Source organism: Hermetia illucens, chromosome 1 (genome assembly GCF_905115235.1).
Source record: "Hermetia illucens chromosome 1, iHerIll2.2.curated.20191125, whole genome shotgun sequence".
Classification (NCBI taxonomy): Eukaryota; Metazoa; Arthropoda; class Insecta; order Diptera; family Stratiomyidae; genus Hermetia; species Hermetia illucens.
The window spans coordinates 150,098,257-150,125,712 of NC_051849.1; the positions used below are offsets into that span (position 1 = coordinate 150,098,257).

Here is a 27,456-nt window from a genome sequence, read left to right on the forward strand (position 1 = left end):
GTTCTTGTTATCCTCACGCCCTTCTTTGAATCATTTGAACAATTTATGGATTCTATCACGGGATAAACATTTTTTTTATATTTTTTAACAACAAAACTTCATATTCGCTCTTTGTTCGAAGTTAATTCTGCGAGTGTTTATGAAGCAATAACTAGGCATATAGTTGTCCGTTGGTCATGGAATTTTGAGAAAACGAAGTACCTTTCTAATTCCTCCCGTCAAAAGATAGGGTCACTATATGGAAATTTTGAAAAAGTCGTTTGTTTGTATTGCTATTGCTCCTGTTTCACTTTTAGTTGAGATATAGGACCTATCCGGATAGCTGAGTGGTTAGAGCCCAAGGCTGTCGTACGGAAGGTTGCGGTTAAAATCTCACTGTGGCAGTGGAATTTGTATCGTGATTTGACGTCGGATACCAGTCGACTCAGCTGTGAATGGGTACCTGAGTCAAATCAAGGTAATAATCTCGAGCCGCTCGCTCGAGATTATTACCTTGCTGACCACATTGCCTCCTACAGGGTACTATAATCCTGTAGTGTACCGTAACGGTCTTGAATGAAGTGGTCTAACACACTTCAAGGCCCTGCTCCAATTGGACCGTTGCGCCAATGATTATTATTAAAGGAGCTTCACAAAGCGTTTCCAATGACAAATGACTTATGCTATCGCAGGCGAATCGGCCACATTTTGGATATCGATTTTCCAACTTCACTTGGGTCTTCTAGCTTATTCTTGATTTATAACTGGTCTTGATCATAAAATTTTGCAAATAATTTTTATAGAGTTGTTGCATTGCAAATATTTGCAATGAACTATAGATAGGTTTTCCTAGTACGATTGTTAGCAAATTTCCTCCCTAAAGGGTCATCGCGAATAAAATCCGTGCCTTCGTCCGGCGCATATACTATCCTTTGACCGCGATAGTTTGAAGTACTAAATGCATGAGAGTTACATACAATTGGAATAGTCGTGCACTCAGATTTTCAGAGAAACACAAACCCTTTCATGTCTGAAGCGCCGATTTTTCGGTTTTCAATTTTTTTTACATTTTTCTGCATTCATTGGAAAAATGGCAAAATTAAGTGCTATATCTCCTCACATAATTACCAAGAAAAAGGGCACACATCAAAACTAGGGACAGACTATTAGATCTTAAAATTTGAACTCAACAGAAAAAAATTAATTAAATATTCTTAAAAATTCACAAAGTCTGTGGTTTACGAACTTTATTTAAACAGATATCGGTATTGAGGCATTTTGAGGTTGGGTAGTACATTCGGTTAAAAAAATTCCTCCCTTTTGCCTGTATGAGGACCGGCCTACCTCCTTTTATACTCAACGTACAGCGGTGTTATTCATTGCATACGAAGAGATTCACAGTTCCCGTCTTTCCACCAAATTTCGCATCAATAGGAGTAACCATTTCTGAAGAAATACGTGTTGCAGACAGATGGGCGGACAGTAAACCGATTTCAATAAGACTTTGTTTTACACAAAACTTTAAAATAGACCATTCCCAGCTAGAACTACTACTTCATACACCCAAGTACAAAAAAGCCACACTGAATTTTGTTTTGTTCTTTTGGTAGTTTGACATAGAAACACGTTAAAAAAATTACACAAAATCGTTCCAATTGAAATTCCAAGTACGTAACATAATGTTTCATTGTTTATAATCACTAGAATTTTTGACAAACAAAACAGAGTAAATACAGGCTTTAAGGAAAGGGTCTTTTAAATTTTTTTTGAAAAAAATGATTGTTTTTTATAAAAAATGAAAGCTAAATATGTTCCGGAGATTCCGATACGAAAACTAATATAGTGAATTGGAGCGTCTCAAATGCACTTACCTCATGCGCGGGACGCTTAGTTATCAGTTCCCCGTGCACTTCCAGATGACTTCTTCAGTTCTCGCCAATTCATTGCCATTGAAAGGGATCAAAAATCAAAAATTCAGTTATATTTAGATTCAATCTGAGTCTTGAGACAGGGTACGTTCGGAGATGGCGGAAATTTTTTAGTCTGGCATGTTGGCCTTGTCATCTTTGATTTGAAAAAGCCAATGATAAATTCACGTTCGACGACCACGAAAACCTTCATATAGACATTGTGGTTGGTAGATAGACATTTCCTTGATCCATCATATCGGATTCGCCATCTTGAATTTTACTAATTTGACTTCAGATTCGTAATCGGCGATTTCAAAATCCTATAAAAAAAACTGGTCGTGATAACTGAACAAACAAGAAAGTTATTGCAAAGCAAAGCAACAAAGCAAACCTTTCTAAAAACTAAACGCGTTTTCCTCTTAACCATATTTTTCATCATAACTTTAAGCACAGGGTTTAATTGATTTGATTCACTCCTCGTACTAAGCTTTTTCGATTGTTTCCTTAAGCTCAGTAATGGTTGTGGCCTTCCTTATTCATATTTTAGCTGTCATTTGGCCCATACAATGGCCAATCCAAAGAGATAAAGCCTAGATCTTCCTTTCATTTTTTGACCTAATGTTAAAGACCGTATCCGGACGGCTCAAGTAGTTAGAGTGCTGGGCTGTCGTAGCGGAAGGCCGCTACCAAACCTTTCTTGAACTTAAATTCATGTGCTATTTGACGAGCAGGTACATTACGGTCAGCCAATGCAATGATAGCGGCTTTTTGACTTAATGACAACTGCGTCCCTTTAGGCCTGATCTTATTACCTTTTGCGTCGTTTACAATCACGTGCTTAAATACACAACCTAACCTAAAAACTTAATGAATACAACGGCCACTGGCCTAAGATACTGTTCAGTTTCACATCATTTTTCACTTGGAGCCTTCTCAAACCTGGGTTGTGACTGTTTCAACACATTATCGTTAAGTTAACTACACACATTATAACGAAAATATCAGTTTTGACAAATACAAAACTGCTATGTATGCAAGGAGTCTCAGCTATAAAGGGCAAATTGCTTATACGACTGAGTGGCAGCTGGCAAACCTAGGCCCAGAGTCTAGCAATTTTTCGTCTTCATCTATGGTGATCATAAGCCGGACCAAGGAACTTAATTCTCTTTGATGTAGCTTATCGCGACATCATGGGACAACTAAAAGCCCACGCCCACATATATATATTAATCTTTGTGAAACACGCTTACTCCACAAAGCATTCACATGAACTGAGCTCTCAAACACATGTCGAGTGCAAGAAGACAGCTTGAGGAATCCCCAAAATATTTGTGAAGTAGTCACAACAACCTTTCGGGAATCCCCGACGAAGAGAAAATCAAATTTGAAAAAAATTTTGTTTGCGGCGTTTTTTGTCCTTGGATGTATATGGATATTATATGCTACTTATACCTGTTAATAATGAGGGCAACATTATATTTTCGTATGGCTTAAGATATAGTAAGTCCGACCGAAATTGATAACTTTGTTGTTATTAATAGCAGAATTTGCATGAAACTTACCAAAATGATAAGTTGTATAATCCTCTGTGCTACTTCTTCGATGAATCTAATAGTGATTTTCCATTAAATTTAAAAAAATTGGTAAATGTGGAGTGCGATGTATTTTGATGCTGAGATTTCATTACTGATTTTTTTCAAATTGTTGGGTTGATTAGTTTCCGAAAAAGAGTCTTGTCTCATTTGTAGTCTGCATATTTTGACTCATTACTTCTCCTAACTTGCGCGAAATAAAAATTTTCACTTCATGGGTTAGCTTTTTCTACGTACTTTTATAATATTAGGTTGTTGCAAATGAAATGTCGGATTTTTCAATGAAGTGAAGTTAGTTATGATTTTAATGTTTAAAACTGCCGCAAGGTGACTCTGGTGGTATGGGATAATTGAGTATAAATAGTCGTTCGTTCGATCAAGGAGTCATTTCCGTTTCAATCGTCATTGAAGTTCCAAGTAAAACTCAAAGAAAAAAGCATGGAAGGGAGTCAAAAACGTCTACTTTTTCTATATGAATTTAAACTTGGTCACAACGCAGCGGAGGCAACCAGAAACATTTGCAGAGCATTTGGAGCTCACGCAGCAAACGAACGAACGACACAGCGGTGATTCGAAAAATTCCGATCAGGCGACATGACCCTCCAAAGTGAACCTCGTGGACACCCAGGACCATCGATCGACAACGACGAGTTGCGTTTGATAGTGGAATCTGATCCCCGATCATCGATTCGTGACATTGCAGAGAAAATAGGCGTACACTATTCGACAGTATCTCGGCACTTACAACAGCTTGGAAAGGTGAAGAAGCTTGATAAGTGGGTTCCGCATGAACTCAACGAGCAAAACATGGCGCTGCGAATGGAAATATCCAGTTCTCTACTCAACCGCAACAGGAACAATCCCTTTTTGCGCAGAATAGTGACATGCGATGAAAAGTGGATATTATACGACAACCGTCGCAGATCAGCGCAATGGCTAGATGCCGATCAGCCTCCACAACACATGCCAAAACCGAGCCTTCACCCAAAGAAGGTAATGGTAACTGGTGGTCTGCATCTGGAATTATTCATTATTCGTTTTTGGAGCGTGGTGAAACAATTAATGCAGAGAAATATTGTACCCAACTTGATGAAATGCACGAGAAATTACGTGTTCAGCGGCCTAGATTGGTCAACAGAGATGGAGTGATACTGCTCCATGATAACGCCCGACCTCATGTTTCCAGAATGACGGTCCAAAAATTAAATGAATTACGATATGAGACTCTTCCTCATCCACCATATTCACCCGACCTCTCGCCAACCGACTACCACTTTTTTAAGCATTTGGATCACTTTTTGGCGGGGAAACAATTCAGCAATGAAGTAGCTGTCAAAAGTGCCTTTGAAGAATTTCTTAGCTCTAGAAACCCAGGCTTTTACGAAACTGGAATACATGCCCTTGTATCTCGTTGGGAGAAGTGCATTGAAGCTGCTGGTTTGACTAATAAAATTAATTTTCATAAAAGTTATAGTTTTTTGAAATTTTACTCAAATATCCGACATTTCATTTGCAACAACCTAATAGTCAGAAACAAAGGGTTTACATTGGAGTTTTCAATTTCAAGATGAACTTATAATTTTTCCTCTTCTCGCTCAGCCCTTGACCCGTTTGGTAGTGGAGTGAGTTCGTCTGAATAGAGTTTACTTCTTCTCTCGAAATTAAACTGAGGTTCTCAAATCACCATCTAGCGTATTAAACCAATGATGTTCCGGTCGGCCAAACGACGGTACAGTAGATTTATTGGTTTGAAATTTCCCTAGATACCTCGATCGCAAAGGATGCGATAGTTGTGAAGGTCGACTTCGTTCAGGTTAAACGTGATACGTGATCAACTATATTTTGACTACTCAATTCTTGACACAATGCTGTCGATAATAGTGATCGTAAGTAAGTTTCCTTGGGGTCGGATGTATATTTTAGCCGTAGACCGTTCTATAGGATGCGATTATTCATCTGCGTAGAGCAGTGTGTAGGCCTCTAGACGTTGGGAGTCCCCCTGCGAAGTTTTGATATATCTAGTACCTTTCAAATTTTGTGATCAGAATCACGGTAGGACAGGGAGTGGGAGTGTCGAATACTATAATCTGTTGATAATAAATGCGACTCCATTCTTCGCTTTTAGCAAAGTGTGAATGTGCTACATACATGATCTCGTTGCCTCTCAATTTCAAGGTTTGGCCTGCTCTGATGTATGTAATATGCCGTCCCGATGAGAAAAAAATCGGAATCTTCCGCGTTTATGTGCGGGTTGCAGATTCCAGGATTTTAGTCTGTATAAGTTTCTATTGATTCGGTTTATTCTCTAGGATTGTCTTTCCCTTAACAATTTTTCGCTGGCCAAAGCTGTAAGTTTATGAAAACTGCAACCAAGTTCATTAATTTATTTACTTACTTTTATCTTAGAGTAAAGTAAATAATTTACATATTTTAAAGTTTGCGAATGTGCTCCATATTTCATAAAAATTTTATTTAATTTCCAAATTTTATCTTTTATTTGTACAAAATGATTTCCGGGAATTTGCATCAAATACGTGTCCCCTGCGTTCGAATTGAGTATCTGATAACTCAGTACCTACTGAACGCAAATGCATACTTCATATTTCGCACGTACGTTCGTGCTCAGTGTGTATTTCCCACTGTGATAATCCAAATATCACGCCCTCTGCATATTCCCTCGTTTTCCCCAAGTATTGACTGTAGTGTGCAAAAATATATACGAGAAGAGGTCTTTTAAAAACCGGGTAAGATTAAAGGCGAATAAATGTAAATATATATACAGAGTGATACAATCATAGCCAAAGTGTTTATGAGTGGCATGCAGAACCGCTGCTATCACTATCAGCGAGTGAGTTAGTCGCGCACACTGAGAGAGTCGCCATTATGCGTTCTAATTTTAAGGCCAGCACCTTATCAATTGAGAAATTTTGCACTTTTTTGCGAGATACCGTCAAATAAAGATATCTTAGATCTTGAATGAAAATGACACCGCAATACAAGGTCATTGTCCGATGACAAGCCATGCCTAAACGGCTTTCATGTATTAGTCCACATGCAGAACTTTAGATTTCTTATAACTGAAAGATGATCGTTGTCAAGTGATATTTTATAGTTGAATTATGGAGGCAGGGGTCTGGTTTTGAAATATCTACACAGGAGAATTTTCACACACGTCCTGACAGTTTCAAATTGTTGAGATGCTTCTAACCTGGGCAGGCTAGTTATGCAAATTATTAACCGAAATTAGTTTCATGTTATTCATATCTCAATCATCACCGTGCGGGTAAAATAAAAACAATCAAGCAGGAAAAGTCAGTCTGGTTTTTACTTTAATATATATTGTAGAATTTTGGAAGATTTTTCTAAAACATAATTTTGGGTGGTATACATTTCCGAGAAGTCTATCGTAATAGCCCATTGTTGTGAATGAAAAAAATGGGGGGATGGAGCAATGCAATGCTATTAGATCCCTTATGTGAAGTGGTTTTTATGTATCGAAACTTCATTCAAGAAATTAATATACATTTGGGGGTGATTTAAAATTTTTCTGAAAAATCGACCTATTTAAGCAAATTTTTGGAATTTAGGTGTTACCAAATTATCGTTTGTTGATTAAGAAAAAAATGAAATTTCATTCAACCTTTTCAAGGAGACTTCACATAGAATGTGTGTGTAAGTTTTAGTATTTTTAGTAGAATACCGATTCGTACATCGATTGTTCGTATTTCCGGCTAATTCGTTCCAATTTACTGATCCTCAAAGTCAATTTTCTTTATTTTGCACTTGCGATAATTGGTAATCTCGATATTTTGTACCAAATCGTCAGTCCTTTGACCATACGAATTATTGGGATTCTACTATATTAATGACAGCAGGTTGGGAATGCAAAACATTTCGGCAGAATTTTTGACATTTACAACTGTTCAGAATTTGTTCCTCGTTGTCTTTTATGTCATTTTATACAGAAATATTACCTTAATTTCATTGAATCGTTGAGATTGGAAATGCTTTCAGAATAGTCCATTGTTGATATGGCTAAACCGTTTGATTATTAGCAGCAAGATCTAAATTAAGTATTTTATTATAAATTCATCCAACCTAATAACATACAATAAATCCATATCCAAACTTTCGAATTATTTTCATCTAATGTGGGAGAGAGAACAATTTCAAGCTATATTTTAAGTAGTAGTTGACTGTCATCGGATCATCTTATTTCTGTACTTTTTAGTTCATTATAATTGAGAACGGAGCGTTTTAGTTGACGCTATGAAGAGCTTAATAATTTATGTGTTGAATTTAAGTGTTGACAAGAAGAATGATGCATTTTTCCTTATTTTCTTACAGATATGTAATCCAAGACGTTAAAGGAGATTTTTATCGAGGAGCAATCACCTTTATGAACTATACAACAGAAAATTGTGGTAGCAGCAGCATTCTAACGATACAAATGAAATTCAGTCGAAAGTTATTTTCTTATAAAACACTCGAGAGGACAAATGCTGCAAAAGTTCTCTCAGCAACGGACGATACCAATAATTCAAGTTCGAAATCCCATATTGGAAAATACAGAAGAAGACATATGCTGCCAATTCGTTCTAGCAGCAGTGACAAAAACTTTGATTCCGTGTCAAAAAATCATAGTATACATGTTACACTGATATCTACTTGAGAAAAGAGGGGAGTGTGCTTCTACACTACCATTTCTTCGTTTTAATTTCATTTGCTTACCGTCGTAGTAATATTAGAAAAAAGCGGTCTTTTTCTAAGATGGCGAATACTATCTCAGTAATGACCAATGCAGTACGCGGAGTGGTAAGCAAAAAACGTATCCGTTATCAGGAGAATGGCTACGATTTAGATTTAGCATGTAAGTATACATTTATATTGATTATGTGTATGCAGTGATACGTCCTTAATGATACTGATCCCAATAGTTTACACTTTTATTATCGTATTGTTACTGAAAGTGAAGCCTTCACTTAAACTCGGATATACTTAACTCCCTAGCGAAGCAAGGCAACCGCTTTATCGAATTTGCTTTAAGATTAACATAGTTTTAATAAATATGAAACTTTAAGCTTGAACTAAGCACCATGTTTTCCAAGGCGCATTACTCTGTACACTCTATTACTATATTAAATTTAATATTGCATATCTAATCAATTTTGTCTTTTTATCCCTCAGACGTTAGTGACAGATTAATTGCAATGGGATATCCAGCCGAAAATATTGAAAGTATTTTTCGAAATAAAATTGAACACGTTTATCATTTTCTCGAGGAGAAACATAAAGACCACTATAAGATTTATAATTTATGTTCAGAACGTCATTATGATGGAAATAGATTTCATGGGGTAAGTTGATTTTTACAGTTGTTAGAATTTCAGCAAAAATTTTTGTTTTATTTCTGTTATGTACTGGTAAAAGGAAGAATATTTGAATAAATTAATTAAGTGGAGAACACTGACCTCCTCAATCATTGTTGATTGAATGGTATGCAGAATTTTAAAAATGTTGACGTTGGATTGATTGGGTGGCATGAAACGATTTAAGGGATACTATTCGAAATGACCTGATTATGACGGGATATTTTAAAAGAGACTAACTTTTACCAACCACATGAAAATATTGATGACCCTACAGGAGTGGCCAACAACACGGGTTTGGATACCGCATACCTGAACTGACTGTTCGGAGAGATTAGAATATTTTTTGTTTTCATTGAAAGCCTCGTGTTTTGATTAGTTGCCCTCTGTGATTTCCTGTGAGATGTCTCTGTATGATTTTTTCGTTATATTTATATTGTTAACTAAGGTTGTTCGTTTATGGGCAAACTGACAGTGTTATCGAAAAAGGCGCATATGCATATGTAATTCGATTGGAACTTTATACGTTGCATCCCGTGTTGTCTTTTTGTTAAGAAAAGTAACAAATTTAATATTTCTTTTCTCATTTTCACTTGTTTAGTTAAATAGATACTTTTCAGTATTGTTTAACATAAACTGAAAGGAACTTAATATTTTCTAATATCACGTTTTAGTGAATGACCAAATGACCAAAAATCTGAATTGGTAATGTTACGCTGTGATCACTTCGTGAAATAGGTCAAAATTTCCGTAAAATCTCAAAACAGGTTAGGTTTCGGTGAATTCCAAGTCCAAAGCGTCACAAAAGGTATAAAATTGCCCACTAAGTTCGACATAAAGTGGAATGACCAAATGCGCAAGATGGTAACTCGAAAATAATGCGCCGTCATTTGCAATTCAAAGAAATATCCGTTAAAAAATAACATCACATTGGGGGCAGATGACGGGACATCTGCACGGGCAGATAGTTTCACTCTTAGAACATAGGCAGAGTATTGTGTGTAGCGAAGTTTTATAGTCATCCATGTAGAAATGAACCGTTCATCTCTGAAAATAACCGACAAAACAGCCTACCCTTGTGTAAGAACGTGCTATAAAAATCTTAGACTTTTGGTATTCAGTTCTGTAGTTTGACAAAAGTAAATACGACAGGCAAGCCAATACGGAACTGGAACCGTCAAACATGGTGGCGGGAATCAGCAAACGTGGGGTTTCAAAGAATTGCTTTTTGCGAACTCTAGGGCTTCCTCCGTTCAATATTGGTCTGCCTATGGAGTGATTGTCTCTTCTTACTAAACTGAACTACCTATTTGAATTATCGGCAGTATGTGATCGCTTGAATTCAATTTTTATACTCTACAGTTGGTGCCTCTGCAGGGGATCCACGATAAACGTAAGGAAGACTGGACTACGGCATTCAAAGCTATCCTAAATCTGTCCCCCCACTCACCTGAAAATATAACGGAAAGCAGTTAACGGCGAACGAAAAGGTGGCCAATCATATGGTCATGCGTCCATTTGGAAATTCCTTTACAAACATCAGGTAGCTTTGATTCCGGTCGATCATATTATCTGTGAAAAGACGTGCTCTGTCGTAATCACGAAAAGAGAACAGTGGTCAATAAATGCTCACGAGTCTTGGGATTACAGACCGAAAAATTTTCACCGACGGGTCAATCACGGAAACGAATCGACTGCAGGGGTGTTTTCATGAAATCCGATTATGAAACTGGCCTGACCTCTCGAAAAAAGGAAAGGAAAAGAATCCGGGGTCGCTAGAGCGGCATTTTCGTTGTCCTTTAGGAAGTGGGACATGAAAACTCAAATAGAGCTTTTAATGGGACAGTGCTCCTTAAACTACCATATGGAAAAAAGGGGTGGTGGCCTGTGAGGAGAAGGGGAAAACGACCCTGAAGTTCTTATGTAGCTGCCCGACCTCCTCAGACCTCAGGCGAAAATATTTTGGGAAGGCTTTCCTCAACAAAGAATCACACTATCTGCTTCTGGAGATCGTTCTAAGATTCGCAGAAGCTTGCGAACACCGATGGCGGGAAGCTATCGAATAGGCGATTTCTGGGGATATTACAATGGGTCTAACGAAAGGTTTTAGTGTTTGTGGTCGTGCCCCGCACTAAACTAAACTAAGGGAAATTTGAAATTGACTAGCGGAGCACTAGTATTCTGGATACAACCATTCCAAATAGACACTTTATGTTCAAAATTAGTACAGCGAGGGATCCAGAAATCTGGGTAATCTGGGTTTGCAGTGAAAATTATGCACAGAATCTGGGACCGAGGTGAAAATAGTACGGACCCCACTATTGTTTCATTGAAATTTCTGTGTTTCATGTTTGTTCGACCCTTCGATTTCAACTTAAAGGAACTAAAATGTATGAAGTATTTCCCAAAATTTACAAGATGTTTCAACTTAAAGAAATTCGAGTTAGGTGTATATCGAATTTTAAGGCGACGGGAACGCCGATGAAAGGTCGAAAAGTTCTAGCTAATTCGGCTTAGAGCAATTTCGACTTATAGAGGTTCGAGTCTACATATTGTTCGATGCTCCTAATGTTCTGCGCATTAATGCAGTCAGAAGATTGAGAATGTAGCGAGCTCAGAACCATTAGATTCATAACAAAAATGGAGTTATAGTCCCGACTTAGACCAGCCAATATTTCAAATCGATGGTGCTTGGTCGTTCTAATTTATACTCTTGTTTTTTTTTTGTATTTAAACATTCAGAGTCAACAACACCTGTAGCCCCTCCGCGGGGCAGAGTTGAGGGAGTGTCTGACGAGTTCGTTTCGTCACTGATGAACGCGACTGTCGTCAAACATTTTTTTGAAATTGGGTATTCTCCTAAAGAAAGTGGTCTGTGCACTCAACAGAAGGGATAAGTAGTTTCCCAAAATTGGTGCGATTAAAAAGATGACGTGTATTGGTGGTAAGATGCGATCCTGGTGAACTCCGAATGTGTTTACATTACGCTCAGTATGACTTCAGATATTCCTGAAGTGACAGTAGTAATGGTACAGCTCCAGGCTAATTAGGTAGCTAGTGCCCATGTCTAGGGCCGATTGGCATATTTTGCAGGCTAACGTTATTAGGTAGAAGGATGTCCAGCACTTTTTGCAAATTTCTAGAATGCTACCTGGGGTGCTCGTGAACTATTTTATCTAAAACAGTACATTATGCTTAAGAGCAAGAAACTAGCTAATCCTTATTGATGATCTGGTATAAACTACAAACTACACAAGTGTCTTTGCAGCAAAGAAAATTAAGGGAGAGGAACCAAATTTTATGCAAAATAGGATTGCTTTAGTTCTAGATAGTTTAACTGAAACTTTGAAGCTAACAAATTGACTGACATTATTAAGAACATTTGTTTATTCCATTCCAGAGAGTTGCTTTGTATCCGTTTGATGATCACAATCCGCCACCAGTTACATTGATAAAAGAATTCTGTGATGATGTAGATGCTTGGTTAAAAGCAGATAAGGATAATGTTGCGGCTGTGCATTGTAAGGCAGGAAAAGGTCGAACAGGTAAGTACGAAGTGCTATGTATCTCAAATAAATTGTGATAATTTGCTAGAGTTCCATGTGAAATGTTGGTTGTGAAATGGTGAAAAAATATTTTTTTTTATATCGTAGGCACTATGATCTGTTGCTATTTGTTACATTGCCACATGAAAACAACTGCTGAGAGTGCACTGACCTATTACGACGAAAAACGAACTAAGAATAAAAAAGGTGTTACAATACCGTCCCAAAGACGATATGTCGAATATTATGCAAAATTAGTAAATTCCGGGCAGCCATATGAAGAACGAACCCTTCAAGTAATGTTCTCATTCTGTTGTGACATACTTTTTGTAGTAAACTATTATTTTTTCATTACAGATTTGTGAAATTAGATTTTTCCCTCAATTATCTAATCAAGATAATATTCACTGTAGTATATATCCGCATCCACGATCAGATGACGCGGTATGTACAACTTTTGTTTGAAATTTCCCAAGTTTGAGACTAACCTGGATATTTTTGTGAATTACAGGAATCAACTAATATTACTCTTAATTTTCGTAAGACTCAAATAATAGAAATAAACGATCGCTGTATACCTTTGACGGGTGATGTTAAAATAGAAGTTTATCGTAAAGTTATGAAAAGGAAAGAACGCTATTTCCATTTTTGGTTTAATACATTTTTTATAGGTGATAAAGCTGCTGGTAAGTAACTTTTTTGTTTGTCGAGTAGAGTAAATGTTGATATATTTTTTCCTCGTTGTTTAGCTTATGAAGATGACGGAAGTGAAAAGAAATTTGTCTACGAACTTTCAAAACATGAGCTTGATGATGCACATAAGGATACTGAACATAAAACTGTTCCGCAAGATTTTAAGGTATGTGAAAATATATGATTATAGCAAATATATAGGTTGCTTGCTCGACGTAAATAGAATAATAATTGCATCTAGGCCTTAAATTATGAACACTTCATTCGAGGCCGCAATGGTACACTAGGAGGGAATGTGGTCAGCGCTGCGGCCATCTGGGATTATTACTGTGATATTCCTGAGTACCTGATTGGTATCCGCCATCCAGTCACGATACAAATCTCTCTGCTACCGTTGAGATTCGAACCGCCAACTTCCGTTATGACAGCCTAGGGTGCTAACGGGCACAAAAATATATAAATCTGAACAGTAATATTGTTGTTTCCATAGAAATATTTACCAGATATGGCGTTGATCGGTGTAACATGAAATATAATCTGTCAGCGTTGATAGTATTTTCGCCTCTTTCAGGTGTTATTTTCGAATTACAGCGAATTATCTCAATTTGAAATGTTAAAAGTTTGGAGGATCCAAGCTCCCCAATTGAATGGTAAATGACCGCCTATGCACTTTTAAACATTTTGCGAATCATATTGTATTTCAACTTATTTTGATGTTTAGGTTAAGGGAGAAGAATTTTTATCGGAAATTCTTTACCTGTACATTGTGTTCGCTATTACTTCGGTGAGGACTTTTCCTTCCAATATGTTGGCAAATGTTTGCTTGCAACTTTGATGTTAATAGCTGGTGTGTGTGCCATTGCGTTATTTTCTTGAAGCCATATATGACATAAATCAATAGTTTTCAAAGAAGTATTGGGTTGGGGGAAAAGAAATGTCATATTTGTGACCGAAATTTGACGCTTGATTTAACATATTTAGGATTATCCGATTTAAGTCAAATATACGCCGTTTCGTCCTCTTTATTTGCAAAAAACTCAGACAGCCAGTTTTCGCAAGCCTCTATGAGCACCAAGAGCGTTTTGCATGGACCGGAAGAGATGGTAATCACTTGGTGCCAGGTCCGAACTATACAGTGTGTGTGATAGGACATTGCATCCGAGCTCCCGTAGCTTCTGGCGGGTCATCAAAGATGTATGAGGCCGAGTGTTTTCCTGGTGGAACACAATACCATTCCTATTGACCAATTCTGGCTACTTCTGGTTAATCGCCTGCTCAAACGGTCGAGTTGCTCACAGTAGATGCCCGAATTGAGGGTGTGGCCATAGTTGAGCAGCTTATAGTGGTTGATTCCCTTCCAATCCCACCAAACACAGCAAAATTTTCCAGGCCGTCAATCCAGTCTTGGCGATGGTTTGGGTCGGCTCGCCGCGCTTTGATCACGATCTTTTTGGCTTGAGGTTATCGTACTCGATCCACTTTTAATCACCAGTCACCATTCGCTTCAAAAGTGGGTCGAATTCGTTCAGTTTCAGCAGTGCATCGCAGGCGTTGATTCAGTCCAAGAGATTTTTTGCGTCAACCCTTGTGGCACCCAAACATCCAGCTTTTTTTGGAATTCAATCTTCTGCGAATGATTCCAAACGGTTTTCAGGTCTATACCCAGTTCCTGGTCAATCGAGCGAATGCACATATGCCGGTCTACTTGGATGATTTCGACAATTTTATCGGTTTCTACGACAATTGGCCTACCAGTACGGGGTGTATCTTCGACATCCACTACACCAGAACGAAATCGACCGAATCAACGCTGTGCTGTGCAAATCGATCCAGTATCGGGCCCATAAACTTCACAAATTTTTCCGCCGCCTTCGTTGCATTTTTACCTCTCAGGTAGTAAAAACGTAAAATATGACGAATTTCTTGCTTGGTGGACTCCATTTTTGACGCGCTATAACTTGAGATATGTTTAAGTGTCGTCATCTATTGACAAAATACATTTCTTTTTCCCCAACCCAATAAAACCTAGTATTACCAGTGCACCATAGATTCCATCAAACAGTGATCTTCGTGGATATGTTGAATCGTGATCGACTGAAATCGGGTTTCCAGAGCCTGAAATCCAACATCGTGTTTGTTTATGTAGTTGAGTCCTTGATAACAACTGCTCTAGACCTATTCACCGAACTGACACCGTTCTTTAAAGTCCGTGTGTTAACAATTCGCAGTATTTGTTGCGACGGTTTCTGATGTACATTCCGGCTGAGCAGCCAATTGTTCTACAGAAGTTTTATTGCTTTCTACCGGCTCTAGCGGCTTGTCATAGGTGGTACATTGCTTGTACACAGAGCCTGATATATGCGAAGTTTTGTTGGGATCTAGCATATTTCCGGGAACTGGCTACAATACCGTGTAAGTGTGGTTGAAGCCCTATGACACTAGTTATTGTATTTATGAACTGAAATCAATTAAATTACTTTAGGACTTTACTGAATCTTATATAGGAACAAATGCGTCTTTAAATTTGACAGAATGACGATATCACCTTCAAGTGCGATGAAATTTTTGCTGTGTACATGAACAGAATTTCGGTATATGCGTACCTTTGATCGTTGAAATTGAATGTCTATGGTAGTAATATGGTAGGGAGTTTTTCAATGGCTAAGAACATTTCAAATTATTTAATTTTCACCTGGGGTCAAGTTGTTCTGTCTACGGCGAAGCTATTTTAGCGGTTTCGTTATTATTTGCTTCTACTTTGGCAGATGATTCCTCAATTTAACATATGTTTTTATCTCCCCCATTAGGTACAATTACTATTCAAAACAGTCCAGAAGGATCATCATACGACAATGCCATCAATTACTCCTGCTATAGCTAGTGTTAGAAATGATGCAAATAGCCACGTTCGAAGTCACTACAAAGTGCCGTTTAGCCAACAAAACCATCATCCCCATTATAATCAGACACAATTGTCGAACAATATTGGAATGAATCATACGAATTCAAACTTAGTGATTTGCAAATCTGCGCTTAGTCCGGTAAACAATATAAATGCAACGACAACGACGGCCAATAAATTGACGTCAAATTCAACCCGACTATCATCTATGGGGAGCAGCAGTAGTGGGAGTAGTATAGGAGATCAACAACAATCAACAGGAACATTTTCGATGCGAAATTCTTCGGTGAATCCCTTGAAAAAGGATCTGAAACTACAGAATCACACGAAGGATTGTAATGATGTGATGGAGTTGCAGCCTAGTTATCCGGACCATGGCATTGAGTTAGGAGTGAATGAGCAACCAATGTTAGACCTTTTTATGAATGGTAGCGGAAGAGATACGTCTTCAGCAATTGCTGCAGGAGAAACGCATACACCGTCCGTTAGATTTGAAGTTTCGCGAACGAATAGTAGTTCACGTAGTAGCAGTATCAATAGCAGCGAAGTATCACCGCAGAGCGAGGTTGGCGGCGATGAGGACGAAGGATGGGATTCTGGTGAGTTGCATTATTCCACTAAACTTAAAGAACATGTAAGCGATGTTAAAGTGAAAAATGAAAATGGCCGCAAGAATTCAATGTCGATGGCGATGATGGATGCTGATGATTGCAACAGTACTCTTAACGTTAATAATAAACATTCTTTAGTTTCTTCTTCTTCTCTTCATTTACCGCAGGATAGTAGTGGTACTGATAATATTAGTCTCCATTATCATGATTTTTTCGTAAGAAATGACAAAAGCCGTAATCTAAAAGTAAATAATCTGAAAGAATATTCTATAAATAATAACATTAGTTGTAATAATAATAATAGTAACAATGATACAAGTAGTAGACATACGGATATAGATGTTGATGAGAACACAATTGCCAGTTGTCTAACGGAAGCAACAAGTAGTGGTAGTTATAGTAATAGTAGTAATTTAGTGTCAATAGGAAATGAGCCCCTGCTTAAGTTATGTTGCGATGCAACCCTCGCTTCTTCTTCGTGTACGGGTTGCTCTAAATCAGCAAATACTGCAAACAAACCTTCGAAATCCTCTAATAAATCTCTTGGCCTACACACTACTATAAGTAACAATAATAACTCAATGAAGAAAGTGCAGCAGACACGTCGCTGGCTTTCCAGCATGAAGTCTGATCCAAATCTCTGCGATACGCTAGCGAAATCTGTTCACTTTCGCGATCGATCCTCACTTGCGTCGAACTGCGTTGGCTGGGCAATTTCAAAGCCAGCAATCCGCCAAACGATTATAAATGGCGATTCTGAGGACAGTTATAGTTGTCGGAGTTTGAATTATAGTCCATCAACTCACCGAACAAGAACAAATAGTACAAGTGACCACGACGATTACTATTCGTCGTTATGTGATACACAACTTAGTTACGGAGGTTCATCACCAATGAAAAGTCCACAAACGAATAAGGAGAAATCGAAGTTGTTAGGGAGTTCAACGATCCAGGAAAATAGGCGGGAGAACATTCATGGAGGGAATTTGCCAAAGAGTGACGTCGTTGTCGCGAAACCGATTCAGTCAAGTGCGATTGGTTTCAAGGTATCATCAAATGCTGCTCATCAAAATGTTGGTGAAGTCGCGGGGCCTGATTTTGTTGATCGGGCAAAAAGTGATCAACAGCAGCGTGAAAATAAATCATCAGATGGAAAGGATTTCGAATGGTCGATAGAGACTGATACCGGAAATTTCAAAGTACCAGCAACTCAACTATCAAGAACAACAGTATCAAACGAAGACTCGAAAATGGACCCAAAAATTGAATCCAATGGAGTTGCCGCTCCACCCCGAAATGCCATTGCATTATTGCCGGAAGAAAGGAAATCATTGGTTTTAATATCATCGTCGCCGCCTGCATGTAAATCAAATAGTTGTGGCCCATTCACCTTTCAGAAGTTTCGTCAGGAATTGATATCAATATTAGGGAAAAATAAATCTTCTAGTAGCTCAAACAAAACCGACCGTGCACCGACAAATTCAGTGTTGATTAATAGGAGTGGAAAGAGCAAAAAGTCGCTACCACCGCAATCGCCGTCATCTAATGCACAGATGCCGTTGACCGTCGACAAGACTAGTACCAACATCTGTGCTAATAGTTTGAATGCAACCATTCGTGATAGAACTACCACTAATGATAACAAAAACCCTTGTGATGACGATATGGTTGATGATTCAGAATCTAAGGATAAGTTCGTTGAACCCAAGTAATATTAATCTTAGTAATTTAGACGACAGTGTTTAAAATTTAATATTACCTTTTCTAGCTGGAAAATAATATAAATAAAACATTATTTCGGTATTTTTAAAGTGGATAAATCATGGTCAATGTGAACTTATTGCGTGTCCTAGCGCGAGAAATTAAAAAAAAGGAAAAGTCTGTATGTGTCTTTGTTTTCAATCAATTATCAAATCTTCGTGAATTCATTAGGCTATGATCACTAAAAGCTAATTTCTATTTGTATCATTTGCGATTTTAACATATTTCTACATTCGTTGTACTGTAGGTCTCGAATAGAACTCTCAGAATTGTTTTTGGACAAGAGTAGCTACATAAAAATTGAACCGCATCAAAATACAAATAGAGCCACTGAGTATAATATTATTTCGATGCTTAAAAGTCTTTTTTTGCCTCTAGAGGAAGCGTGTGATACTGCATTATATCGTTCGGTCTCCCGAAAAATGCCAAGGGTGTATATTTTTGGGAATATGCTAAATTACTTTTACTGAACGAGTTGATATGGAAAGAAAGGGGTATGTTTGCATAATTGACTAACAAAACGGATGAGTATAAGAATTTGCATTTTTCGAAGAATACGGTGAACGATGTGACAATTAAGACCAGGAAGATGCCCAGTTAAGCGTTCTCTCTCTGGAATATTGTGCGAATATTATTTGATTTTTTTCTCATTTAAAAAAATGAAGTGAACGTTTAGTAACACAATTTTTCTAGATTTATTTGTTGTTCCGTTTTTGCTTACCACTTCCATACATCAATATGCGCCGATATGCTTTCTGTTTTCTCGTACTTAAAGACCAGTTTACAGGATATCGACGTTTATCTGCTTAGTCAGGGTCTTTAGTGTTTTATGCAAGGAATGTTTTAAGTATTCTATCAAAATCGATATAATCCCCCATGTCCAATAAAAATAGAAACCATATATGAATGGAATGTAATCGTAAAATCTACCGTTCGCATCACATTCAATTATTAAATCCCGTGAATTCGGTTTTAGAATATTCAACCTACAGTACAAATTAAATTTAAGTCAAAGTTTTGAAATACTTTCTTTGCGCATATATGCACTGAGTATTTTATATTTGAAAGTGAAATTTATCGTGTAATCTATCGAAGAACGTGTGTACACACTTCAATCATAAACTTCCCTGGCAACTGATCATAAGCACATTTATTAGGTACTTGCGCAAGTCATAGAGTTTGAATTTCTTTTTTCGGCTTATACTTCCTTCGGATAATCATTTGCCATGATGATGCACTACAACATTAAGAATATATTTAAGGGAATCCTCATTATAAAAAGAAATATAGCCTTAATTTGTGACAATTATGGTGAGGAGATAAAAGGAAGTCATTTATTTTAAATTACATTAATTTAAAAGGAATCCTTTTCGATGTCGTATGAAAAGAAAACTTTTTTGTTTTTTTACACATATTAGAAAGATATGTATGTAATATATTATTGTTTGTAAACATCAGAAATATTTTTATTATGAAGTAATTAGTCGCCTTCTTAGGCAAGGAGAAAATTTTCACCACATTTCAGAATATTTAAAACATGTTAATGTAAATTTTGAATATTTACATTGTTAAAAGGATTTTGTTTATATCTATTTATACATCTAATCATCTTAATAAAAGTTCCATTTTACTCAGTAGTAATTTCCTTTCTTTTATTTATTTTACAAATTTCAAAATTAATTAGGCAAATCTGAATACTACATTATGTCTTCTATCAAAGTGGAGGGTCTCAAACAATCTTTGATTCTAATGATCAAAAGGATTTATTAGCTGCTTGAATTAATTCTCATTATTTTTTTGCCTTATAAACTTACTTTTATTCTTTCATGGTGCAAATTTTAACTATATTTCGAGGTGCAAGAATATATATTATGTACTAGTTCAATGAAATAACCCTTGTTGGGTACTGACGAAGAAAATCTGAGTAAAGCTCAATGTTATTGGTCGGTTATGCTGAAAAAATGGGTTCAATTGCAATGTATAGCCAGCAAAAATAAAATTATCACATTTTTGTTGTATTTGACTGATCCATTGCCACGTTCTATCTAATTGACCTGTTCACAGTTCATTCTTCTAAGTTTTGAATTTAGACAATCGCCATTATTTGGTGATTTGCCTACTATTGTCAATAGTCAATTTGTTTAAGGTATTAGTAGCAGCTGTTCCATAACAATATTTTATTACATCCCTTTTGAAGAAATCAACATTCATATAACATCCTCGTATTTTCGTTCACTTTAAAGCTTCTATTACGTATAAAATTATGTATTACAAAACCGTGTATATAGCCTTCGTCGTTTTTTAGCTGCCCACCAAAGTTTCAACGTATCTGCCTTTATTGGTTATTGTTGGAAATTTCGTGTGGTTTTTTGCGTTGATACATTGACTGACTACCTTGTGTAAAGTTCTCATTGAAAATTAGAAAGTAGATGAAAAAATGCAGTTTCTAGATTGAGTTAGAGGATAGATGTTGTATTTCAATAATCACTATTTATTGTTTTATTGTTGCGGGACATAATCGTAATTGCTTCAGATTTTTTGTAAAACTTTACAGAAAAACTCCTGCAAATGTATCCCCATGAAAACATCTATGGTGTGGTTTTGAAATTGTTATGCTGTTATATTGTATTCAAGTTTATCAAAACGTCCTCAAGTAATTCAACATGTGTATTCTACTTCTTTGTATTATCTAATTTGCGACTTCTTTTCGACTTGGGGTTATTTTGAGAAAATTAGTTGTATTTCGAATAGATGGATTTTTGACAACGTTAACGTAACGCCTTCCTCTTCCATGTATATATAGATTTCTTTAGATATTTAGATACGCGACCTACAACAGAATTCGCGTTAATGGTCTTTTGCCATGATATAAGATGTGGAATTATATGTATGATACATTAGTTATTCAATCAGTTGCATTTTCAGGCTGGTTCATAAAACGGAAAATCATGGGTTTTATAATGCACATCTGTACGTTAACATCATGTCGACAATGATTTGATCGAAAGCTGTTAGGGAAGGGATATGAATTGATACTACGAAATCGACCCAAAACACCCAAAAAATTAATATGTAGAGGAAACCGACTAGTTGTTAACCCGCTAGTGGTTAGTGCTGCGAAAACCCAACATTATTTTTACGCTTCATTTGAAAAAATACCATAAAAAATGCAATTTTCTTGTCCAAAATTAATGTTACTTCATGTTTATTTAGTAAAAGAATACAATTTTTATTTAGATTAGTCAACATTTTTTTTCTTATATTTATCTCGTAATCAATTGCGACACGAAGAGTAGTATTTATTGGCGAAAAGGTGAAATTTTAAATTTTATTATATCATAAATTTAATTAACAATGTCAAAGCGAGAATGGACTGATCTAATCATTTCTGAATCCAATATTGACTATTGAATATGCTTTCAGATAGTACATAATGTGTTAATAAGCAAGGACAGAATTTTCTGGGAATATGATCAACATTTCTAAGGCTTAACTACATATTCTGAAAATTATCTCAGTTCCCTAAAAGTTCAGGTTTGCACTATTCTGATGTTGAAGTTATCAATTTTCTTCCGCTTTAGTTTTCAAGACGTTGGCCTAATTAGTTTACTTAATGCATTACATCATTTTAAAAAGAAATTGTTACTTATATTACTCACATTTTGAAAATTTGTTTTAAATTTGTCTACCTAATGCAGGCCGTTATGGGTTGAATTATTCCTTTGCTGGACATTATTTCATCATTTATTATTGAATTATTACCTTATTTTTTCCTGAATAATCAGAAATGTTATATGTTGTAATAACTCGGCGTATCAGCAGTGTTAAGGAGTTGATTATTGATAACAACGTGGGCGGTAAATGTAGCTTTTCTTCCGAGCGGGATCAGCATCAGCTTACCTAAATCGAAATCTCCATTTTGTTGGTTTTAACTTTGGCCCACGTGGAGTTAAATACTTTTCAGGACATTGTTTGAGGTGTCCAGCAATCGCTGCAGAGGGCGTTCATCGCGTCGTTTTCCTCCATTGATGTTTAGGTTGATTTTATTCAGTGATGTACCATTTGAACCGATCACGATTCATCACAGGCGCTTATGTTCAAACTTCGTAACGCCTGTCGTACTGAGTCCCTATGCAAATCGAGTGTAACATTCATACATCTGCAACCCACAATTGGCGTTCATTGTCTTTGGTGGCCGGCAAACACGGTGTCATTCAGGGCGATCGGCACTGCGTGTTTTGTTCTGTTAGCACTAGGAATCATGTTAGGATGCACAGCAAATATCAAAATTGGAATTTTCTTTTCCTTCGTGCCAGAAAAATCAACTGATCCCTAGTTAATAGCAACATTTTCGGCGCCTGCAAATCAGACTTCAATTGAGTTGATATGATACAAATATTATAGGTATACCCATTAACCAAATGAAAGAATTAATTCAAGCAACTAATGCCATATTTCTGATAAATATAATTTGAAATTTTTAAAGTTATTTCTCTAACGGCTTTTACTTGAATATACATGCGTAGGAAACATTTGGCGAATTTAGATTTGTACTGTAATTGTAACTTTTAAAGAAATTTGACTTTGCTTTCGAAGACTTTCCACCATGTAGAGCTTTTGAGGATCCAACAAACTTATAACGTTCTTTAAGAATAGTGAATTTTTTTACGAATACGAGAAATCTATCGATCTTTTTCTTTCAAATCATAATTTTTTATATACCTCAAAAATATATAAATTATGAAAATCAAGGTGAAGTGTTGCCTTCCATGGGTATGAGCTGACGGGATACTATAAAACTGTTGCTTAATGATTGGAGTACTGATTTTCATTTTTTTATTTAACTAGGCTTTATATACTGATCCACAAAATTATAGACCAATATTCATTTCTATTGAAATCCTATTCTTGTATCTCTGCGTTCACAAATTAAGGCAGATTGATGATTGTCGTTATAAACTCGAATTCAAAAATGATCTACCCGTTGCCGATGGCCGTTAATGCAGTAATGATCGTACAAACCCATCTTGCGTTGATTGAAAAATACTCAGGGTTGCTTTATCACACATTCAGATTATTTTCCTTCCAGATAAGCATCTATAGTGATTCCGATAAGTTAGCTCAGACGACCATTAAAAATGACCATAGTCCTAAAAACAGAGTAGCAAAGCGTAACCTTGCAAGTCCACTAGCACCCTTGTGAACGTATTCTATTTACATGTGCTTGCTTGCCTTTGGCTTACTGAAGGCTCGGAAGGATGAATACTTTTAAAAACTTCAGCCCCTCTCACGTTATTAGTGAAAATTTGGCATGTCTGATGCACGGAATTGATACTTGCACTAAAATACGGGTAATCGCGACCTTACTGGGCGCGGAACGTGAAACTCATTGGAATACTATAGTAACCACGACAGATCACGTTATCATTAAATGCCTCAAACTACATCTGATAAAGATGAGGTGCGACCAGTAGGATTTCTACTCAGTGTTTCGGGCCTCAGTGTATGTACACTGCCCTTTTCATTTGTTGAGATCTTATGAAATTTCATTTCATTTTATGACAATATAAAATCGATTTCTAAGATCCCCCATAGGCTTCACTTCCACTAATTATGGTTATATATGTATGCATTATAATTTAAGTGAATCAGCAGTACACAGAAATAGAAACTGTTTCCGTAAAATAATTGGAATATTTTCTTCTATATATTGTTTTTTAACTTCTGCATATGCAGAATATCATTTGATTTAATTTTTTACATGACCTTCGATAGTTTATAAAATTAAAATTTCAATGATGGGTCTACATTGTGTTTATTATCAAAACTGACACCATTCTAGATCTGATTACGCTATCTAATGCTAAAGCACTTAAGAAAGAATTATTGGGAATGTGATTTTGATAACTGTTTTCTCTTAGAGAAATTGGGAAAAACAGGAAGTAAAGTGTAGCTATCTCAAAAATTTATGTTCTAGAAATGTTTTACTATAGTTTTTAAAACAGTTGAAGACCCTACAGTACTTAAATTTTCTTTAGTAACTTTTAGTTTTTCTTTTGCTTAACTGTGTCTAATTCTCTGATAAATTAAATAAATTCTCTATTTTTGAATTTCCAAGTAATCACCAGGGCTTGTTATTTGGTAGAATGTGGATCTTAGGTGGATCTTAGCTGATAGTGATTTCGATTTTCTTGTCGTCAGTTAAAAGAAACTTCTTCATTTCTGCAATTTCGTCTGTGCTAGTATGCGAGTCGTCAGGATAAGCATCATTTCATAATTGAGCTCCAAAGACACAGATTGTAAACGGGGATCATTCTCCAGTCCTTCCTAGTACTATGTAATAATTAGGTAGTACTACAGACGACATGATGGCCCTGCGGTGGCCCACCCCAATCTAATTATTTACCCCCTGCCGCTTCAAACATAATAGGGGAGCCCTAGCACTCGGGGATACTAACGCTTTCCTGGGGAGTGCTACAGCAAAACAATCTAACTTCTATTCATGCATGATTATTATTTCTATTTTTATAATTCCGCGATATATGAAAATAAGTATTAAGATGCAGTCGCCTACCTACAAGAAGGATTATCATTTTTTTTCTCTGTGTTTTAACTCCGTATATATTTTAGTTTAGTTACTCCAAACAAGTCGTTTTACATTATTATAGAGGGATTTTTTTTTTAAATTTTCTATTACTTTTGCGTGTGAATAAAATATATGTATAAATTTCCTAAAATTATTCACCGTTTTCATATTTGAAGTTCTACGTTTCTCATAGTCCTTATCCTTCTAAATTCTTCCTTATTCTTCTAAATTGTTAATAAAAGATAATGTATTGCAACACTTTCAAATGATTCAATTAGTCTCTATACTGAGTAGCTTTCGGACAGTGAAAGATTCCTTTTAAGTTTTAATGGCTTCCCAAATATATTATTCATATTCGTTGTAACCGGACTTTGTTCAATAACTTTTAAGTGCTCTAGATTTACTGCATTCTAAAGGGCTGAATTGTCCAAAATGACGTGATTAGTGAACGATTTCATTGCGATTCGTAACTGGACACAATTAGGGAATTGTAGAATTGGACAATAACGGGCGGCAGTAACTTGCTTTTCTAATGAAATCGTTCGGTAATTGTGGACGATTGAAAGATTTCTGCAAAGTATGTGCAGTAATACAAATTTGCCATTTCTAAAGCGCGAAGTTTTGGGTTGGCGTTGATGATTTCGCTCCAGATATTTTATTGAGAGTCAGAGTTGAAAAAAGGTTAAGTAAATCTCTGGAATGTGATCATTACAACTTAAGCTAAATTGAGATTAAATAAATTGCTGAACACCGTTTTTTGTTTGGAAGCATCCGCCAGTAGCTCCAGTTTATAGTTATAGGACCTTGTGATGTGTGACTGTGTCCATTGGATGAATGGTGATCGAGCAGGTCGTCCAAAAGGTTAACGCTCCGCCAGATAAATGTCCAGCAACGGTATGGGTTTAAAGCGCGGCATTAAGAACTGTATATTTCTACACCACTTTATTTCTGACACCCAAAGACCACCCTTCACGGTCTGTTTGTCACGAGGCAAAGCGGAAAAGTGCAGCCACAAAGATAAATTTCCCTTCCATGGCCGAAGTTTGACGACTCAAATTTGAATTTCAAATTTCAAACTTTCCCAATCACAAATGCGGGCAAGAAGATTACATGTAACAAAGGGCCTTTATAATATGCCGAGGGCCCTCGATAGGGAGGGTTCATATCAGGGCCGTTTTCAAGCCAGTGTTGCGTATAAATGCTGACTTCTTCGAAATAATCCTTTACCCGTAAAATATAAAAATATGCCAGATTTTATTACTATCGTTTTTGATTACTTAATAAATTATGAGCCAACTATTTAATTTAATCAGTTTACGATGATGACATGAAGTAGACTTTTTAACATCAGTCTACTTCATGTCATCATCGAGTCATTTTCTTAAGAATAGAGTTCTTCTATTGATGGTATTAACCGATTCTTCAGAATATTTTCTATATACTTCGCCTTTCCATTAGATCCAAACAAATTGAATTGGGATTCATCGGAAAATATTATCCTTCAGAAGTGGAGTGCCATTCAATTTGCATACTTTTTCGTGCATTCCAAACTGCTATGTGATATCACAACCTTTTTTTAAAAAAAATGGTATTACCCATTTCATTATACTCGCGACGAACTTGCGGCTGACATTCATTACCAAACGATAACATTACACATTAATTTTTCTTAAAGCAGCGTTCGATGATGACTTTCCGATGGCGCTTGATGTCTTTATGCCAATACTAGTAGCGGCGACAAACAATTCATACTCGGAATGTCAATACCGGGTAAGCTTGCTATGGGTGCTGAAAGTTGTCATAAGAACTAGAAGCTTCCTGCGAAATCACGTCGGGGATGAATTCGCGACTCTTTGCTTGTAGGTCATGCCAGTAATCCCTGTAGTTGTCGAGGTTCATCAAAAGTTTTGTCAATCTTATTAAGTTGTAGGATAAATGCTAACATTTAAACCAAAAATAAAGTGGTCTGAATGTGTCTGGGCTGGATGATCTTCACCTATACGGATGAGGCGGCCGTGATATTGTTCATAGATTTCTTTGTTATATAGGTTACGGAATCGTTTATCTTCCTGTAGGCGCCTAAACAGTCTTCCTTGGAAGGAGTTTTCTCTCGGAAGGGGCTAAAACCTTGCATTTTTTTGGCAGGGATCGAAATCTTTAAAGAATACATAAGTACTAGCAAGATCATTATTTTGACTCTCTGCTGAGACGTTCTGATTTTTTTAAACTGGATTCGACATGCCAGACTGAAATTTAAAACTTTTTTCATTTTTTGTTCGTTATTTACAAGTGTCCGGATAGCTGCGTGGTTAGAGTACAAGACTGTCATACGGGAGGTCGCGGTTCAAATTTCACTGGTGGTAGTGTGACCACATTGCCTTCTACAGTGTACTGTTGTGTACCGTTACGGTCTTGAATGAAGTGCTCTAACACACTTCCAGGCCCTGATCCAATATGGATTGTTGCGCCAAGGATTATTATTATTATTTACAAAAAAAAAGTTTTACA

The 27,456-nt window shown here is 36.5% G+C and overlaps 1 protein-coding gene across 5 annotated transcripts in view; it reads left to right on the forward strand.

Moving 5' to 3' along the window:
* The window catches only part of LOC119647473 (phosphatidylinositol 3,4,5-trisphosphate 3-phosphatase and dual-specificity protein phosphatase PTEN), an 88,324-nt gene that overhangs the window by 37,190 nt on the left and 23,678 nt on the right, over positions 1–27,456 (forward strand). For 3 of the 5 annotated variants that reach the window (XM_038048415.1, XM_038048424.1, XM_038048434.1), the window contains exons 2-9: positions 7,829–8,351; positions 8,669–8,838; positions 12,251–12,395; positions 12,504–12,691; positions 12,753–12,839; positions 12,907–13,081; positions 13,145–13,254; positions 15,896–20,052. In XM_038048415.1, coding sequence (XP_037904343.1) covers positions 8,252–8,351; positions 8,669–8,838; positions 12,251–12,395; positions 12,504–12,691; positions 12,753–12,839; positions 12,907–13,081; positions 13,145–13,254; positions 15,896–18,313 — 3,393 coding nt within the window. In that variant the 5' untranslated portion in view covers positions 7,829–8,251 and the 3' untranslated portion in view covers positions 18,314–20,052. Of the gene's footprint in view, positions 1–7,828; positions 8,352–8,668; positions 8,839–12,250; positions 12,396–12,503; positions 12,692–12,752; positions 12,840–12,906; positions 13,082–13,144; positions 13,255–15,895; positions 20,053–27,456 lie in introns of those variants that run through there. The other 2 variants (XM_038048443.1, XM_038048451.1) reach the window with 1 other exon arrangement.